This window comes from Macaca thibetana, chromosome 20 (assembly GCF_024542745.1).
Source record: "Macaca thibetana thibetana isolate TM-01 chromosome 20, ASM2454274v1, whole genome shotgun sequence".
In the NCBI taxonomy this organism is placed as follows: domain Eukaryota; kingdom Metazoa; phylum Chordata; class Mammalia; order Primates; family Cercopithecidae; genus Macaca; species Macaca thibetana.
The window spans coordinates 42,177,754-42,197,843 of record NC_065597.1 but is presented as its reverse complement, the minus strand read 5'-3'; the positions used below and the strand labels follow the sequence as shown (position 1 = coordinate 42,197,843).

The following is a 20,090-nucleotide window of genomic DNA, read 5'->3' as shown; positions in this document are numbered from 1 at the left end:
CGGGAGGCGGAGGTTGCAGTGAGCAGAGATCGTGCCATTGCACTCCAGCCTGGGCAACAAGAGCGAAATTCCATCTCAAAAAAAAAAAAAAAAAAAAGACATCTTTTAGACATAATGACCCAGAAGGTTGAGGCCAGATTGGTTTTGTGTGTGTGTGTGTGTGTGTGTGTGTGTGTGTGTGTGTGTTTTGGGTTTTCTTGTTTTTATTTTTGTTTTGAGACGGAGTCTTACTCTGTCACCCAGGCTGGAGTGCAGTGGGTTCCAGCAATTCTCCTGCCTCAGCCCCCCGGGTAACTGAGATTACAGGCACACACCACCACGCCCGGCTAATTTTTTTATTTTTAGTAGAGACAGGGTTTCACCATGTTGGCCAGGCTGGTCTCGCCTGACCTCAGGTGATCTGCCAGCCTCGGCCTCCCAAAGTGCTGGGATTATAGGTTTGACCCACTGCGCCCAGCAATTTTTTTTTTTTTTTAATGGATGAGAGGTTTTTTTTAATGTTGCCCAGGTTGGCCTCGAATGCGTAGCCTCGCCTCCTTATGCACCAGGACAACAGGTCTGTCACCGCGGCTCCCATGTTTTTTGTTTTGTTTTGTTTTGTTTTGAGAAAGGGTCTCATTCTGTCATTCTGTCACCCAGGCTGGAACACAGTGGCACGATCATGGCTCACCACAGCCTCAACCTTCCGGGCTCAGGTGATTCTCCCACCTTAGCCTCCTGAGTAGCTGGGACTACAGGCGCCTGCCACCATACCCTCCTAATTTTTTTTTAATTTTTTGCAGAGAGGGGGTTTCGCCATGTTGCCCAGGCTGGTCTCAAACTCCTGAGCTCAAGCGATTCACCTGCCTCGGTTTCTCAAAGTATTGGGATTACAGGCCTAAGCCACCACTACAGCCAGCCAAGGTCATTTCTGAATGAGCACGGGGCCCTGGAAGCCCAGGAGGCAGCTGGTAACGCATACATGAGATCCTCCCCCTGAGCAAGGCAGGACATGGGGCTGCTGGAGGGACTGTGGCCCCAGGAGGTAGAACCAGGACCAACACAGGGAGGAAACTGCAGCTTCATGTGTGAAATTCAAGCTAAAAAGGCACAGATGAGGCCGAGGCGGGCAGATTACCAGAGGTTAGGAGTTTGAGACCAGCCTGGCCAACATGGTGAAACTCTGTCTCTATTAAGAACATAAAAATTAGCCAGGCATGGTGGCACACGCCTGTAATCCCAGCTACTTGGGAGGCTGAGGCAGGAATTGCTTGAGCCTGGGAGGTGCGGGTTGCAGTGAGCCAAGATTGTGCCACTGCACTCCAGCCTGGCTGACAGAGCAAGACTCTGTCTCAAAAAAACAAAGCAATAACAACAACAACAAAAAGGCACAGATGTGCCACAGAGGTAGTGAGCTCCCTGGGAGTGAAAGTGTGTATGTCCAGGCTAGATGAAACCAAAGATGCCAGAAACACACCCAAAGAAGTGTAAATGAAGTGACCTCCAAGGTTCCTTTTCAACCTGTGTTTTTCAGGTTCGGAGAGGTTCAAAGGCAAAAACAGTGAATCTTCCCAACATGTGTGTCTGGCCCCCTGGCTGGTCGGTGTCTTCCTAAGGGGCACAGGGCATCTGCAGGGGCTATCCTGGGCACTGAGAACCCGTGCACTGCTTGCTGCTCTCCAGAGACCCCAGCACTCTCTGTGGCCTCCACCCCAGACAGAAACCTGCCTCCTCTTTCCATCTCCCCACTCCTGGGCACCAGCTTCCCCTCCCTCTTCCCCTCCCTGGCGACTCTCAGGAGCTGATGATTGTCTCTCCTCTCTCGAAGTTCAAAACTGCAGCCATAGGGGGCAAGGGACAAAGGCACATATCTTGTTCAGGAACCAAAAATATACTGTATGTTGCTGGTGGCTCCAAGGTTCTGCAGCCTCCAGGCCAAGGAGGTCTCCCCGCCCTGTCTTCCAGCCTGAATGTGGCAGTCATACCACCCCAGTTGCCCTCTCCGGCCATGCCCAACTCCCTAACTAAGCCCAGATGGTCATCACTCTGCCTTCAGGCAGGTAAAATTCAGTGCAACAGGAGTTAGGTGAACAGTATGTTTTATTTAATTAGGATCAACAGAAGAGATAAACCTCACAGCAGGATAGGGAATGACAACACTGCAAAAAATAATTCATGCCCAGGTAACGAAAGGGCAAATTTCAATTACAGAGAAAACAGGGGGAGAAAAAGTTTCCCGAGCACCTCCAAGGAGGGAGGCAGTGAAGAGTTTGCAAAACCTAGACCTGTGGGCCCAGGATGGTCTAGAAAGCAAGGCAATCAAGTGGACAAAACACCCGTTCCTCTCTCTCCTTGTCATAGACAAACCAGCCTAAGTATGCAGGACTGGGTAGGCCAAGGGAGCTGAGTCCTGGCAGACAGGCGTAGGGGCGACAAGAGATCTGCCAGGGCCACTGGGCAAGCTCACAGCCCACCAGGCACAGTCTCAAAAAAATGCTGTCCCTGCATGGAGACAGAACAAATGTTCTAATCCTAATAACAGTCATCAGATCACTCAGCAAGTCCTTAGCACCCCACCTGCCCTTGCCCCCAGCCCCACCAGCCCTGACAGAACCCTAGTCTTATGCCCTGCCCTAGCCTTGGACAATCCAATCTCACCTCTCACACTAGAACAAGGCAAAGAAACCCCTCCACCCCCTGCCGAGAGAATGGCCTCATCTTCTAAGCCTCTGTTTCTCATGCTTACCCTGGAAATGGGAGGCTGGCCTGGATGACCTCCTCTGGGGTGATGGGCTGCAGATCCCTAACCCACCATCACTTGGGTGCCAACTATAAATGAAAAGTGCATAGTGATGACAGCCCAACAACGATGTGTATGTACTTAACGCCTCTGAAAAATGGTTAAGATGGGCCATGCAAGGTGCCTCATGCCTGCAAACCCAGCACTTTGGGAGGCCGAGGCAGGAGAATTCCCTGAGGCTTGGCATCCGACACCAGCCGGGGCAACAGAGCCCCATCTCTACAAATAATAAAATAAAGAAATTAGCCAGGTGAGGTGGTGCATGCCTGTAGTCCTAGCTACTCGGGTGGCTGAGGTGAGAGGATTGCTTGAGCCCAGGAGTTCAAGGCTGCAGTGAACTATGATCATGTCACTGCACTCCAGCCTGGGGGACAGAGCAAGATCCTGTCTGTAAAAAAGGAAAAAAAAATGGTTAAGATGGTAAATTTTAAGTTACGTATATTTTATCAAAATTGTTTAAAAGCAGGAGTTGGGGGATGAAGAGATCTGAGCCCCTCCTCAGACCAGCCAGGTGAGCATCTTCAGGACCTGGGCCCAGGAACATGCAATTTAACCAGCTTTACTGTAGGTGATGGTGATAGGCATGACAGCTGGGGATCCACTCAACTGTATGAAGCCGCCCTCTCCCCAAATGAAGGCTCCCCAGCATAATGCCTTGGATTCCTTCAATAAATACTTCTTCTGCAAATGAATATTCAAAACAGTGAGTTCTCCAAGTTTCACAGCACAAGCAAATCTTTTTCTGTATGTGTTCCCCCTCCAAAATGAACCCTCAAGAAGCACGAGCATAGCCCAGGCCTCTCTGTCTCCCTGCTCCTAGTCTTTGCTCCGAAGGTGACGTCAGCCCCAGCACCCCCATTATCTGGGAGAGGGAAATTGCTGTTAAATTAGCACATCCACAGAGCCCCATTTTATATCCCAATTCAGAAGATGACATGAACATCTGCTTTCACTTCAAGACATTAATTTTCAATTATTGGAGAAAAACAAAATTAGTCCTGACAAATTGCTGGCGAATACAGGCTCTTGTCTGGTGGTTCATAATAATAACTTCGGGGGCCCACAATTAGTGTCTCGGACGGAGTTTCCTGATGGATCCCTGTCATCTGGAGGCAGTGGCAGCAGGGCAGCGCCTCACACCGCGCTGTGTCAGGCAGGAGGATGCTCCAACAACCCGCAGCTGGAAGGTCACTGCTTCTTGGACGACCAGGTTTAGAGAACTAAGGAATTAAGGTTTCCTCTTTCTGGGGAAGGCGGGGAAGGACAGAAGATAGGGGGCAGGCATCTAAAAAATATCCACCTTAACCATGTTCAGCTTTGAATATTTTTCAAGGTTTTCTCCTCCTGTTCAGTAGCAAGATTTTGCACACTTAGACGGGAATGCAAATCACTCCTGAGTCCTTACTGGGCACACTGGGATCACCTGATAGGATCGCCTTATGATTGGAGTTTGCCGTCTGCAATGGGAGAAGGACAGATGACATGGTTTTCTTATGAGGCCCCTTCTACCCTTCTATATGACGTCATTCAGGATCCCAAATCCAGAACTCAAAGGCTCCAGACTCTGAGATACAAATGCCTATTAATCTTCTATAAGAAAAAAACTGTTTGCCGGGGTCCCATCGACCCAGAACCTGGTTCAGCCCGAGTTGTAGTCTCCAGAAAAAAAAAGAAAGAAAGAAAACTCTGAATTTGCCAGCCTCAATGACCCCAAATCCAGAGAACAACCCACTTGATAAGAGATTATCAACACTGTAATCTCATTTGATGGGTTTTTATGTATCTTGGCTGCTTTAGTTACTATATCAATAAGAAGCCACTGAAATGTGAATGAGTTGAAGAATTCAGAGATAACGACGTGGCCGCCTTTGAATTTGACTTGTCACAATTGAAACCAGAGTGTGTTTGCCTAGCTAAGATGTTCAGACTCTTGAGGGGGGTGAGGCAAGAGGTAGGGGAGGTAAACAGAGGGAGGCAGGTTAAAAAAGAAAGAAAGAAAACAAAACAACAACTACAACAACAAAGGGAAATTATATCTTTAAAAAGAGAATGAAAGACATTGTTACTTCCAAAGTCAACTTGGTAACTGAGCTCCGACATTGTGTAATTGACTTTGCAAGTAGAACAACAGCAACGTAACAAAGAAAATGTCAGTGTTTTCACAGCACCAATCTATAACGCTGGGAGGCCGTCCCGCTGTCAGCCAGGGCTGACAATACAATAGCTTTCAAAGGGATATTACCATCATGCTTTTATTCCTGACATCAATCAAGACAAAGAGAATCCTTTTCACAAGACATTAAAAATCAAACCTTTGTACAAGAAGATAGGTAAAACAGCATTCTCCTTAAAGACAGCCACATGGAGCAATCAGCTAATTGGCGCTCCTTGAAAGCAGTAAAGTATTTTTATTTACTGAGTGTACAACCCCAATCGTTGGCTGCCACCGATCCTGGCAGGTAAGCTATGAATCAAAAGTTTCCATTAGCATTTCCTCACTCACTTCACCCTGCCTCTCTCCCACAGTAGGCTGAGGGAGCTGACAGCCAGCCCCAAAAACTTCAAGCGGGATGTAACCAATCCAGCCTCAATTGATCCATTTTGGGTGAGAAACTTCTCTGATTACCCACTAACGTGTCCATGCACAAGATGCCCTTGCAAGCTGATGGGAATTTGCAAAAATTGTCCAATTCTCCAACCACAGTGTATCAGGGTGTTCCTGGCTACTCAAATAATGGGGACCCCACTAACAGTTTTCAAGGTATTCTACCGTAATCGCCCTAGACTCACAGATATGAAGGAACCCTGATATCTTCTGCAAATGTTTTCAAGACATAAAGATAATACTCTTTGCAAACACCAGCGTACCGTGGACAAGGCTGGGCTTTGCTTCAACCAGTGGCCAGGAAAGGGAAGTCCATTCTAACCTACGTCAAACAAAGAGTGAACTAAAACCCACCCACCACCTTGACAAAAATGATGGGCCCATCAGGAAATCCAGCCATCCTCTGCCTGCTTACTTTCAAGACAGTTTCAGATGCCTGCATCTCAGACGTTGTTGACACTTACAGAAAACTGCAAGTCCAGAAGCAGGAAGTTAGAGAGCCTCATGTTTCGAAGAGGTCATTTCCTAGACACTTTCCAAGCCACTGACATCTTACAGCCTTCCAACCTTCCAAGATGCCCTGTCCCCACATCCAGTCCAGGCTTGACAGAGCCACTGGTCTAGGTGGTCACAAGTCTCAGACCGTTGTTGAGGAGGAGTGGGAGCAAGAACTCTCTCTGCAGGAGGGCTGTTGGGAACTCAGAGCCGAAGGCTCTGTGTCTTGCCCCTTTGGTACCCTACAGACCATCTGCCACAAAGTCCAGTCATTCAAAGACAGGGACAGCACTCTCAGCATCTGCAGCAAAAAAGGATGTTTTTACTTTTCAGCTATAATGGGATACCGTTGTTTATTTTTAAACAGAATTTAAACAGGTGCCGTTCACTTCACTACAGAATGGACAGAAATTTTAAAAGAAGAGGGAACTGGTCCTAACACTGCCTTGAAAAAGCATATACTCCCACCACCACCACCTAAATCAGCCTTTTTCAAAGAGCCAGGCAGCATGTCTGCACCATCAGCCTCAGTGGTAGGTTCCTTTCATTTACACATCCAAATGAACAGTTAAGAGAAATCAATGCATCTAATTGCCAGACTATTAAATCCTACATCAGGGGAAGAATTCCACAGCCACTAGCTTAAGAGTTGGCTACCGATATAGCAATTATTGCAACTTTCTATTAGATTGAACCAGATCCCCAGCCTTTCGTCTCCAGCTAGGAACGCTGTACTCAAGTGCTCCAGTTTCCTGCCTTCCTGGTTCCCCCTCCTCCTCCTCTGTTAACACACTGTAGCATGCCACAACATCGCCAGGGCTGGCTGCTTCTTCTGAATTACTTTATGACTGTAAAGTCACCGGCATTTTGCACCTTTCATTATCAATGCACGCTAGGCACCTTATGGTTAACCGTTTAGCAGGATTCCTCTGCCAGAGGCACATAGTTATCTTATTTTATTGCTTATTAAGTTTTTGCAAGGAAACAGGTGTAAGAATCTAAACAGCAATTACTAGACATAAAGGATGTTTTCTAGAATGAAACAAGCCCTTCCAAAGCTGGGAATCAATAACTTAATTGAGGAGGGGGGATTAAATATTAGGATTAAATGTTAGCTACCCCACTCCACATAGAAAGCTAAAGACCCTATAAAGGATTTGTTTTGCCCTTCCTACAAGATCACGTACATTTAGCCAAACAAATCTCAACAATTTATACTTGTATGTGGTCTCAGCTGAATCGAGAAACCTGTAACCTCAGAACGCCTCTATTTATTACATCTCAATTATTTCCATGGAAACACGCGCAATGTTCCCAAGTCCCTAGACCACCAAATTTATAAGATGGACTTTGAGGAGCTACACGCTGGCAGAAGAGGAAGACAAAGAAGGGGAAGGGAGTGCCGAGAAGTCACTGTGGGTACTTTGGGATATTAGGGTTGGGGGGTGCATGGACATAGCCTGAGCGCTAATTAATATTAAGAACTGTAATTAACAGGCAGTTGCTAGACAGAGAAAATTGACAGTATTAAAATTATTCAAAAGCTTTAAGCTAAGGCAAGGGAAAAGATGTATCCGTTTTCTCTATAAATGAAGAGGCTGTTGCATGGATCTAAGAAAGCCATGGGGTGAAAGGGGATAGGCCTCCTTAATGTTGAGTGACAGAGAGAACTGCAGAGGTAATCGTTAACCAAACCACCTGATATCATCAGCCGAAATAACATCAGTGAGCATGATGAGAACAGCCCGGGAAAATGAGGCCAAAATTATCAGAGAGCAAATCACTGCAACCACCACACCACACCACACCACCAGGAAACAAAAAAGGGGAGAAAGGTGTATGGAGGGAAAATCGGTCAGAAAAATGTGACTTTTATAACACTCCTGGCTTTAGGGTTTTTTTGTTTTGTTTTGTTTTTCAATAAAATTACAAGGCTTTTGAAAGCCTTGAGGCTTTCTCCCCTCTGCCCTACTGCCCCGACCCCCTTCCCTATTTACTAGGTGTCCTCCCTGTGAGCTGGGTTTTCCAAAGGACAAACACACCGCAGGGACAAGTGACCCCACTCCAGAAGAGACGTTGTGTCCGTGAGTGGGAAGTGAGACCACCCCAGCCCCCAGAGGCCAGTTTTATTTTCAAAGCAGCAATGCCTGTGCTTTCAAATCACACTTTCTGAGCATCCATTCGAAATTGTTATATTTCTGTCTTTCCTTCCTGCTATGGGCTTTCACATTTCCGAGATCAATTACAAATTACAGTCAAGTGACTTTCACAGCAGAATGCTCCGGGCTGGGGAAGTCCACAAAGCCTCTACATTAGCCCTGACACACAGCAGTGGAGGCAAAATAAAATAAAATAAAACGTAAAAGACACCGCTGTTGCTTAAGAAGCACTTTCAAGCATCTTTAAAGGTGAAGACCTTATTGTTTCAAACACTTGGTGTGGAGCTGTCCACACTCAAGCACACACTTTTGAATATTGCTTGAGAGAAGGAGGGGGCAGTTCTTGAAAAGCAATAAATTCCTCACCTGCTGGAAACTCTTATCTATCCAAATTATCTTCTCTCTTAATTTCTCCCTTGATAAGCGGCCACATCTCCACCCTCTTCACCCCAGTAAACTGAATAAAAGGTAAAATGGTGAGAGACAGGGGTTGTAGCTGCTTTTGGGAAATGCAAAAAGCCATGGGAAGAATGGGGGGTCTCCGACTCCGCAGACAGAACGGCTCTGTGTGGCTGATATTTACAACACCCAGTATCGAAACGCCTCCACTGGTCTCCTGTTCACCTTGCTGTCTTTCTCCTATCAACCTGCTTGAACCGTCTGCTACACATACACACATACACATTTGAGAGAGGCACTCACTAAAAATCTTTTCAAGGCTCATTTCATGAAAGGCTGAAGACCAATTCTTAAGTCTTTCTCAGAGATCCACAGAGTGGTTTTAGAACTCGGTTCAAGCAACTCTGAAACACCCACCCATCTGTTCACTGCAAACTGCTCTCCCTTTACTTTCTGGGTCTCACCTTCTAACATAAGGAGGTTTGGAGAAATTGATTGGAAATCTAGGTAAGCAAGCTTTGCATCTTGACGGAAAAATCGGCTTCTATACTTAGGTTTAACTCAAAATCAACTGCCTGAGTTAAATAAAACTGTTTTTCCAACCAGAAATTCCAATTCCACATTTTCTTCTGGGTCGCCTCTTAAGTGGCTCCTGAAGGAGTGAGCAGTGAGCCAGGGAAAGAGAAAAGAAATCCAGTATTATTTCAAGCCGTAGAGCCCTTCCATCAGCAAAAGAGAAACATCCACCCTTCTTTCCCGTCCTCTTCTTGGAGTCTCTCTTCTGGTTTCCCTGTCCCCCAATCAACACCCTCTGAACCCCCAGGTCTGTGGAGCAGGCCAGGCCGTCCCGGATTGGGAGACCTGCCAGGGTGAGGGGAACAAGACCAACTTCTCTCAGGGAAAAGGAGGAGTAGGAACGGGTCGGGCGCTCCGTTTGGATTCAGTTGGTCTTCTAATATGACGGGGAGGGTCTCTGCTGGGCTGGGGGCAGTCCCTCCGGGGACTTCAGGAGGACAGAACTGACGGGTGTCTCAAGATCCTCCTTGCCAGATTCAGTTCCAGCCATTCCAGCCAGGCGCAAGGTTGGCAGGAAGGGAGCGGGGCCCCAGCGCCTTCCCGCGCAGGCCTCCAGGAAATGAACTTTTCAGAGCAGAACTGGGCTCAGGCCAGAGGTCATCAGGGGAGCTGGGAGAAGACAAGGGCCTGGGGGCTTTTGGCTTCGTAGACTTAGCTGCGCTCATCGTTCTCTCCCTCCTCGATCATCTCCCATCTCACAGCCGGGCGCCCGGGCACCCAACCGAGGGGCTGGAATCGGGACAAAGCAGCAGGCAAGGCCTGGAAAGGCCAGCCGCGGGGAGAGGAGGCCAGGGGAGGGGCTCCGCTGCAGGCGCGCGGCCTTTCCCCGGGGCCTCTACTCTCCAGGGGTCCCCTCAGGCCGGGGGCCCTCGGTGGAATTAAGAAGCAAAGCGTGGAGACGAAGGGATGGGTGTGTGTATCCATATATCTGCAGCTCCCCACAAACGCGCGCACCCCGGGGAGCCGGCACAGAAAGCCGGCCTGGGTGTCGAGAGTGCCGGTGCCCGGGGTCAGATCTGGGACGCCCTCCGCGGAGAGGCGCGCACCGCGGCCGCTGCGCTCCCCTGAGGACCCGCGTCTCGCCGGCGCGGCACAGACAATGAACTCCTGGAGGAGGCTCCCTGCCCGGTGGGCCTCGGTGGAGGAGGCAGGAAGTGCAGGGGCCCGGGCCTGGAGAAGGCCTGGGCAGTAGGCGGGAGGGGGCGCCTGGCAGCCGGGGCGAGGGCGCGGCGCCCGGGGCGCTCGCGGGCAGCGCCCGCCGCTCCCCGCGTCCTCGGGCGACCAGACAGGGGCCAAAGAGAGCCAGCGAGGCCCGGGGCCAGCGAGGGCGGCCTCGGAGCTGTCGGCCTGCCGGGCGCCCGTCCTCGCCACCTCTTCCTTCCTCCTGCCGCCCGCCCGCCGCCGCCGAGATTCGCAATCCCCGCCAAGTCGGGCCCGCACCCCTTGATTGGCCACACGGGCCCGGGGCCCGCACGGAGGGAGCGGCAAGGGCCCCTTAGCGGCGCCCCCAGGCCTGGGTCCCCCGCGGGCGACGGCGCCGGGTCCGGGCGGGGAGGGTGTCCGCGGCGTACCCCCTCCGCCTCCGCCGCCGCCGCCGCCGCCGCCGCCTCCGCCTCCCGCTCCCGGCTTCCTCCTCCCCCTCCTCCGCCTCCGCCTCCGCCTCCGCCTCCTCCGCCGCCTCCTCCTCCTCCTCTCCGCTCGCTCGCGCGGGTCCCCGGCCGCCCGCCCGCTCGCCGGTCCCTCCTCCCTCGCTCCCTCCCTCCTCGCTCGCTCGCTCGCTCGCGCCTCCGCCGGGCCTCGCTCGCTCACCTTTCACCGAGCGCGGCTTCGCCTGCTTCCGCCTGGACATGTCCGGGGCTCCGGGCGCTCCGTCGCCCTCCGCAGCCGGCTCCCCCCGCCGCCCCCCGCCGCTCCGGGCAGCCCTTCTCCCCCTTCTCCTCCGCCTGTCTCTTGGAAACTTTTTTTTTTGCAGCCCGGTTGGCGGCTGTGGGGAGCGGACCGCAGGTCCGGGGCGGCCTCCCTTGGGGGGGCGGCCCGGGCCGGCCGAGGCCGCTCGAAGGCGGGGGGAGGCCCGGGGGGCGCGCCGGGGCCCTGCCTGTTGCAATGCGGCAGTCGGGGGCTCCCGGTCCAAGCGGCGGTCCCAGCGGCGCGGGGAGTCCGGAGGCCACTCGGCCGAGCCGAGTTATGCAAAAAAAAAAAAAAAAAAAAAAAAAAGCCGCCCCCCTCCTCCTCCCAACCCCCCGCCGGCCCCCTGCCCCTGCGGCCCCCTCCTTCCCTCCCCCACCCTACCGCCACCCTCACCCTCCTCCTCCTTCTCCTCCTCCTCCGCCCCTTGCCGGATTTTTGTGCAAAGTTTGCAGGCGTCCGGCCACGCAGCCTGGTGCGGAGCTCACAATGAACCCATCTGAGGAGGGGGAACGGGGCTGGAGTTGAGGGTATCTCAAGGGGGGAGGAGACCGGGAGGCGGTCGGGAGCGCGGAAGCTCAGTACCCCCCAGAAAAAAAAAAGCCTTCAAATTATCCCCTGCCGCACAAAAATAATAATAATAAATATTAATGGCTCAAAAATGCCCAAGCGCCTGGTTTGGAGATTATGATGGGTGGGGGGCGGGGGTCCCTCAACTCAGCCTACTTGGTGGGGAGGCTCGAAACGGCCGCAGTGGCTCGGAAGCCGCGGCTCGGGGCCCCTGGCTCACGCCCCCTTCTCTGGCTCTCGGCTCGGTCCGGCGCCGGCCCCCGGGAGGAGGAAGGGGCGCGCGGGGGCGCTCAGGCGGCGGCCGGCAGGCGCGCCCGTGCCCGGGGCATCGCTCAGCCCGTGCGCCGGGCCGCCGCTGCCTGCCCTCGGGCTGCGGTGCTCAGCGCGAGGCGCGCAGCCGATCCCCAGGCCGGTGCCAAGTCGCCGGCCCCGCTAGCTGCCTCCATGGGCCAGGGGCTCGGAGAGGGGGGAGGCGGCGGCCGCGGTGGCGGAGGAGGAGGACGAGCAGGCGGCGGCGGCGGCGGCCGGGCTCCCGTCCTCCCGGGCAGCGGCGGCGGCGGCTGCGCCCCGGCTCCTCCGCGCTCCAGCCGGCGCCGGCCCGCCCGCCAGCCTCCCTCGCGCTCCTGTCTTCTTTGTGGTCGCTGGCTCTCCTCCTCCCGATCCGGCTGCTGGGGCTGCACTGCAGAGACACATAATAAAGCCAGGCTTGGCTGGAAATGTAGCCGGGTCCCAGCAGGAGGATGTGAGGAGCGGAGTCCCGGCGGGGGAGCGCTCTGATCCCGTGGGGCGCCCCGCACTGCTCCGGCTCGGATCAGACGGAGAGAGGGCCAACAGCACCGAGCGATGGACAGCGCTGGAAATACAGCTCCGGCCGCCCGCAAAACCCGGACCGCGGCGGCGGCGGCGGCGGCGGCAAGCACGGCGCGGGCGCGGGCACCGCACCGGCACGCGGGGCCGGGGCTCGGGCGCTGGCGGCACCGGGGGCAGGAGGAGGGAACAGACTTAGGGCCCACGCGGCTGTCAAGCTCGCCAAGACTCATGAGCCTCACAAACTGCAAAAAGTGAGAATGGGGGAGCAAATCGAGGTGGGCTGCCCTAGCATTGCCACCTCGCGATGTATGCCCCACGCACATGAACTATCCCGGTACCTGGCTCTGCCAGGTTGGCTTTTGCCCACGGGTCGGTGTTCAAAGACCACCCCTGCCCCACATCCAACAAATTCTTCCACCACTGGGCTAACCCCGTGCGCCCCCTACACCCGCATCTGTAGAATTCTCGCGCCTGGTGTTCACTTCCTCTGTCCGACTGTAAAAGAAACACCTTACCCCCGAGACACTGCAGGAGTACCCCCTCCCCGCGCAGTTGGTAGAAGAAATAAACCAGCTCCTACTTTCTGCGAGGTTTTACCCAGCCGCCAGGGGGCGCCGCGCGTCCCCGCAGCTCCTGAACCGGCTGAGACTCGGGTCTCCCGGCAGGCCCGGGAAGGGTTCAGATTTGGGAAAAGTCTTCCCAGGCGGCTCCCCTAAACCGTTCCTCTGGAGCCTCTCCCTCCCCCACTAACTGCAGGCGGCCAGGTGGGGAGCGGCCCCGACCTCGCCCCCCTCCCGGGCGAGTGGCGCCACCTCGGGCCGGCGCGCCCCGGAGCCAGGAGAACGGAGCGGGTGCACGGCGCGGCGCTGGGGGTTATCAATCTCTCGGATCGATAAGTTGCCACTTGGAGAGGGGAGGGCTACGTCCCCTCGGAGACGAGTTACCCAGGGCAACCTTTCACGGAAAAACCCGCTGCCCGCCGAGAACAGCGCCGGGGCCGGCCGGGCCGCGGCGCCCGCCCCACGCAGGGTGCCCGCTCCCCGCCGCTCCCCAGCCTGCCCGCCAGCCGGGTTCGGCCCCGCTCAGCTCTCTCCGCGGTCCCGCCGGGCCCTGCTCGCCAACCCCGTGCTGGGCTGATTGCCGAGGTAGATGCCACCCCCGCACCCCGGCGGCTGGGGAGCGCGGGCTGGAGGAATCAGAGAGGCCTGAGGCAGGGGGGCCAGGCGCGCGCACCCTAGGCAGTCTCAGAGGTAGAGTCGGGTGACGGGCTAAACGCGACGCCTAGGTGGACACCCTGACAGCGGGAGCCGGAAAGCGAGGCTCCCCGGAGGGGCGGGGGCCAGGACGGAGACGTCCCCTAACTAGACCTAAGCTCTGAGGGCCGCCCCTCCCCGGATTAGCGCTGCCATCCCCAGGCCACAGTCCTCCCCAGCTCGTGCGTTCAAGAGTGTCCAACATCTCGGCCTTCCCAGAGGGAATGGGAGCCGCCCCCCGCGGCCCAGAGATGGACGGGGTTAGGCTGAACCCGGGGTGCCAAGGGCCGAAGCGAGGGCAGGGGCCGCGAGGCGCCTGGGAAGGAGCCAGGAAGGAGGGGCAGAATCAGCCGCTCCCCCCACCCCCGCCGGCGCCTGGGATCGAGGCCCGCGGCGAGTGGCTGACAGGCGGCAGATGGCACACGCTGGGGGAGGGGGGCGATTGGCCTCGGTTCTGGGGTGCCCCCGCCGTGGGCTGCCTCTGCTAGAGGGAGGGGGCGGGGAACGGCCCCTAGCTCGCCCGCCCAGGCTCTCTGGGGGGGCTAGAGACTGCCGATCCAGCCCAGCCGGGCGCCTGGAGAGTGAGGGGGCGGACAAAAGGAGCGCGGTGGGGAATGCGTGTGCGGGACCAAAGAGGGGCCGTCGGGGGAGGGGGTGGTTGGAGTCCCACGGGGCTATCCTTTTCCACCCGTAGGGGCCTGCTGAAGGCTGAGGACGGAGGTAGGGGCAACAGGATGGGGGGCCCGCAATAGCCCACCCTGACCTAATCTGAAAGGACGAGATCCTAGAGCCGCGCACAAACTTTTCCGGGCCCCCTCCCACGAGTCGCCTGCACGCACGCCGCGTCCCGACGCTCCCCCCTCCCCCGCCAAGTTCCGCGTCTCCCAGCTCAGCAGCAGTCAGGGTGCAGAGGGAGCCGACCTTGTCCCCGCCTCGGCCCGGCCTGCTTCCTCTGAAGCTTGTTTCATTTTTAACTCCTTCCAGAAAAATGTTGTTTTAAGGAAAATCTCAAAGGAACAAAAAGCCAATAGTGCCTTCCTTATTTGCAATCCCCACTCCCACCGCTGAGCTCGGACTGCAAGGGCCTCAGGGGACACCAGGTGACACCTGGGCCTTGCTTCTCAAGGGTGACCTTGGACCAGAAAGGGTCAGTTTCAGGTGGTGGTTCATACCCCCCACCTGCCTACTTCTGGCAGGGAATAGGGGGTTCGGTCCTCTCCCCTGTGAGAAGGGGCCCCTCTGGCCTCTCCTTCCTTGTTGGAAAGTGGACAGCTGCTCCTGCCCTGCTCGGAGGAGCGGCGGTGGAAACCCACTGTAAGCTGTAAGGAGCAGGAGCCACCATCATAAATGCAAGAGAAATTCCAAGTTGAGCTTTTTGAGAACAAGTAAGACTTTGCCCACAAAAAGGTGATCTTCCTTCAAAGTCATAACTTGTCTGGAAGAGGGGAAACCTCTTGCCCAAGGCGGTGCCTTCCCCAACCATGGGATGCTCCTTAAGAATGTTTTTCCTAGACATGCAGCAACTGAGGCTTCTTCCTTGAATTTTCAAGAGGCAGGCGTCATTTTGAGCAGGCTGGTAAATGCACCAGGGTCTGGTGGGCTATGAAAACAAGATAGGACAATAAAGAAAACAAGGCAGTGTTCACTTTGTGGCCTCTGACCTAAGATCCCTGCAGAGCTCCCAGAGTTGCTCAAGAATGTTTTCCAGTAAGTGATCAAATGCCCACCTTTGGCCGGGCACCGTGGCTCACACCTGTAATCCCAGCACTTTGGGAAGCTGAGACGAGTGGATCACCTGCTGGGGAGGCCCTGGCTTATGCCTGTAATCCCAGCACTTTGGGAAGCTGAAGCGGGGGGATCATCTGAGGTCATGAGTTCGAGACCAGGACATCAGGACCACCCTATGAGATCCATGCTATCCGTTTTCTCATTTTGCAGATGCAAAAATAGAAGTACCGTCTCCCTTGCTCCAGGTTCCTCAGCTAGGTGGTGAAGGAGGCTGGATTGGAAAATGGATGGAATTGGCTCCTAAGCCTGGCCATGGTAGCCTTTGTCTGAGCTGTGACAACTCTGGCTTAGAAGCCCCCCAGCTCCTTTGTGCCCCAGGTCCTTTGCACACACTCTTCACAGCTGGGAACTCTATTCTCCATCCCCCTGCTTGGCTCCTTCCTCCTTCTTCATAGGGCTCCCAGTAGACCACCTTTGAGACTGTTCTGTGGCCTTTTTGTACTGTATTTTAATTTATTATCAGAATTGATCAAAACTATAAGTAAATAATTATCTTTGTGGCTATTTATTTATTTATTTGAGACAGAGTCTCACTCTGTTGCCCAGGCTGGAGTGCAGTGGCGTGATCCTGGTTCACTGCAACCTCTACCTCCTGGGCTCAAGCAATTCTCATGCCTCAGTCTCCCGAGTAGCTGGGATTACAGGCGCCCACCACCACGCCCAGCTAATTTTTGTATTTTTAGTAGAGACTTTCACCATGTTGGCCAGGCTGGTCTCGAACTCCAGACCTCAAGTGATCCACACATCTCAGCCTTCCAAAGTGCTGAAATTACAGATGTGTGCCACCGCCACTGGCCTTGTGTGGCCGTTTATTAAGTCAGCCACCCCCTTCACCCCCTACAACTAGAGGGCAAGCCCCAACAGGGAGGAACCGTGATCCTTCTCATTCATTGTTTTACCCTCAGTCTTGGCACACAGTAAGTGCAAAATCGTAAATAAATGTTGAATAAACACAGGAACAAAGCAGTGAACTTACTCTCTGGGGAAAGGCTGAAGGGAGAAATTGTCCCTCCCCAAAATGACTGTTCCTCATAGGCTGATGCAAATTCTCCCCAGTAGGGACTGGGAGTTTCAAGTAATAAAGTGGTAAACAAAAACCACTCATTCTAGATTGTATATATTCAAGTGACTGTTGTCATTTAAAGTAAGTGATGTGTGTGTGCCTGGAAGGGGGAAAAGGTGGGCATTTGTTTTTTCTTTTCTTTCTTTCTTTTTTTTTTTTTTTTTTTTTTTTTTTTGAGACAGAGTCTTACTTTGTCACCCAGGCTGGAGTGCAGTGGCATGATCTCAGTTCACCACAACCTCGGCCTCCCAGGTTCCAGTGATTGTCAAGCCTCAGTCTCCCGAGTAGCTGGGATTACAGGCATGTACCACCATGCCCAGCTACTTTTTTTGTAATTTTAGTAGAGATGAGGTTTCATCATATTGGCCAGGCTGGTTGTGTTTTATTTTAATGATGCATAAATTTGTGGAATCCAAGTTTCCCTGAACACTCCTGTCCTCAGGGTACTAAGGAAGCAATGGCCATGCTCTCTGGTCAAGCCTTCCAGGAGATGGCCTGGCAGCACGATTGTTAACCAGAAGCTGCCGCAAGCCCAGGTCTTCCTCACGTCTTCATCATTATTTGCAGGGTTCTTCTCACAAGACTTGGTCTTAAAGCTCCTGAGGGTTCAGAAGAGAGGAAGGCAAGATCGAAAAGAGAGTCCTTTTCTCTGCTAGTTCTCAGCCTGGTGTTTTGAGGAGGGAAATCCCTGCAGATGCTCCCGAAATTCCCCAGAGGTCCCCGTTGTCCCCCTCCCCATGACCACAACTCAAAGAGACCAGCAGTGGGCCCAGACATCTGCCTCTCTGAGGCTCTCTGGGGCTGTAGTAGCATGGTGCCAAAAACAATAAGGAGGGTGTGGGAACCTCCTTGTCTTCTCTGGTTTCTGTTCAGCTGGGAAAGCCATTTCTATTTTATCATCATTATTATAATTATTTAATTCTTCAAGCGTCAGCAGTCTTTGCAGGGAACACCCACAAGGCAGCAAGGAAACCAACTTGGCGGGAGGATCCCCATGGACTCATACCCTCAGAAAGCTTGAAACTCCGGCTCTGGCCCTGAAAGCATCTACCCTGACCACCTATAGCTGCCCAGGTGTACAGCAGGCTCAAGCCTGGGGTCACTTGGCTCAGAGTCACTTCCTGTTTTGTTCTATTAAAATACTTATTTTATAATGTTTGTGATTCGCTTTACAATTTTTTTCAGTACGATTTTTATGTTTATATTTTTATATATATATATATTTTTTGAGATGGAGTCTCGCTCTGCGTCACCCAGGCTGGAGTGCAGTAGCGCAATCTCAGTTCAGTGCAACCTCCGCCTTCCAGGCTCAAGTGATTCTCCTGCCTCAGCCTCCCAAGTAGCTGGGATTACAGGCACCCACTATCATGCCCAGCTAATTTTTGTATTTTTAGTAGAGACGGGGTTTCACCATGTTGGCCAGGCTGGTCTCGAACTCCCGACCTCAAGTGATCCACCTGCCTCAGCCTCCCAAAGTGCTGGAATTACAGGCATGAGCCACTGTGCCTAGACTTTTTAAGAAATTTTTTTAAAAATTCAGTTTAATGAATGTGATGTGATGCCAAATTATCTCAGCTTTACCCAGAAGTGGTCAGGCAAAATGCTCTGTAGCATGGAAATTTCACGATTCACACATTACAGGACTGGTCACAAGTCCTTCCACCGTCAGTAGCTCAACCAACTACCATCCAACCTAATTAGCAAACTATATGCTAATGTGATATGTTTAGCAGTGGGGTCTCATTGATGAAACTGAAAGCACTCACATACAGTTTAGCAAACGTGATCTAGAGACACACCCCACCTTGCATGAACAGGGACTATAAAGCCAGAGAGGCTGGGATAAGCTGTATCTTTAGGGCAAACCCCCTGCACACATACCTTGAGCCCTAAGGGGCCCTGAGTCCAGCCATTGAGTAGGATTTTGGCTGCATGGTGGCCAGTAGAGGACACAGATTCCTGACTGGAAATGTGATGGGTATATCTGGAGTGTGCCTTTCACACTGGAACTGGTCAGAGAGTCTGAAAGGATAGAGAGCTGAGACTTCATGGAGCTCACAAAAGTGGTTGCAGGATCTGTTTTGTCCTTAAAATGGTTCTACTTTGCTACTGGACATCTGGGTTTTTTATATTTTTTACTTACTCATTTTTTTGAGACAGGGTCACCCTAAGTTGCCCAGGCTGGAGTGCCGTGGCATAATCACAGCTCACTGTAGCCTCGACCTCCCTGGCACAAGCGATCCTCCCACCTCAGCCTCCTAAGTAGCTGGGACCACAGGTACACGCCACCATACCCGGATAATTTCTGTATTTTTTATAGAGACAGGGTTTCACTATGTTGGTCAGGCTGATCTCGAATTCCTGGCCTCAAGCAATCCGCCTGCCTCAGCCTCCCATAATGCTGGGATTACAGACATGAGCCACGGTGCTCAGTCAACGTCTGTTTTATAACGGTCAGTGTGTGCAGCAGAATTTGGCCTTCAATATCACTTGGTAGAGAGGTTGGGGGGAGTAGAAAACCTTCATCCACCTCTAACCTCTTTTGTGACCACTATTATCTACTGGAAAGGATAAAACTGGCTTAGATCATTTTGGGGGGAAAATCTGGTATTTATTTCTTTCCTTGTATAAATACTCTTTCCCACTGTCATAGAAAGAACCTACTAGATGGCCAGACCTAGGAGAAATACCCTGGAGATTTCAGAACATCAGCATGTGTGGTCCCTGTACACGGCACGTATAATGCCCTTAGACACCCAATGCCTCCAGGAAGGAGCGAGAGAAAGGATTATCAGGGCTGAGTCTGCACTGCTCCCCATTGCATCCCTAGTACCCTGCAGATGCTCAGAACTTAGGGGTGGCTTCGGGAGAAAAAATGTCAATCTGTGTGGCACACAGAGGAAGTGCCCAAATACCTCCCTGGCAATCAATCACTGTTACGTGAAGGCTTTCTGCCAGATAACAGAGGCTGATTATAAGGCTTTGAGCCAGGCATTCTTTCACGCACCTGTAATCCCAGCTCTTTGGGAGGCTAAGATGGGCAGATCACTTGAGGTCAGGAGTTCGAGACCAGCCTGGCCAACATGGCGAAACCCCATCCCTATTGAAAATACAAAAAGTATCTGGGCATGAGGGTGTGCACCTGTAATTCCAGCTATTCAGGAGGCTGAGGCAGGAGAATCACTTGAACCCTGGAGGTGGAGGTTGCAGTGAGCTGAGATCATGCCACTGCACTCTAGCCTGGGTGACAGAGAAAGACTCTGGAAGGAAGGAAGGAAGGAAGGAAGGAAGGAAGGAAGGAAGGGAGGGAGGGAGGGAGGGAGGGAGGGAGGGAGGGAGGGAGGGAGGGAGGGAGGGAGGGAGGGAGGGAAAAGAAGAAAAGAAACAAAGCTTTGCCCACCCAACTAGGTCCAACACTCTTTCAGGGCAGAGCCTTCGATTTTGCTCTATGCCCCTTTCACACCAGGGTGCCCACTGCCTGCCCAGTGAGTGCTGGTGACTGGAAAAGCTGGCAGGACACTAACCAGGGGTCAGCAATGGGCTGTAGACATACAGGGGAAAGAGCTGGACAGGTCTGAATTCAAATCCCAGCCTTACCTTGGGCAAGACAACCTTACCTATAAAATGAGAGGATAGTGTGCCCTGGCACAGGGTGGTTGTAATCCATAAGAAAATGTCACCATAGTGA

General features: G+C 53.2%; 2 protein-coding genes across 2 annotated transcripts in view; both read right to left on the bottom strand.

Annotated features, from left to right (window-relative positions):
* Window positions 1-11,200, bottom strand: part of ZNF423 (zinc finger protein 423) — a 365,398-nt gene extending 354,198 nt beyond the window's left edge. Inside the window, exon 1 of the mRNA XM_050774809.1 lies at window positions 10,823-11,200. Coding sequence (XP_050630766.1) covers window positions 10,823-10,862 — 40 coding nt within the window. The 5' untranslated portion in view covers window positions 10,863-11,200. The remainder of the gene's footprint in view (window positions 1-10,822) is intronic.
* Window positions 1-20,090, bottom strand: part of CBLN1 (cerebellin 1 precursor) — a 680,545-nt gene that overhangs the window by 566,637 nt on the left and 93,818 nt on the right. The window lies entirely within an intron of this gene.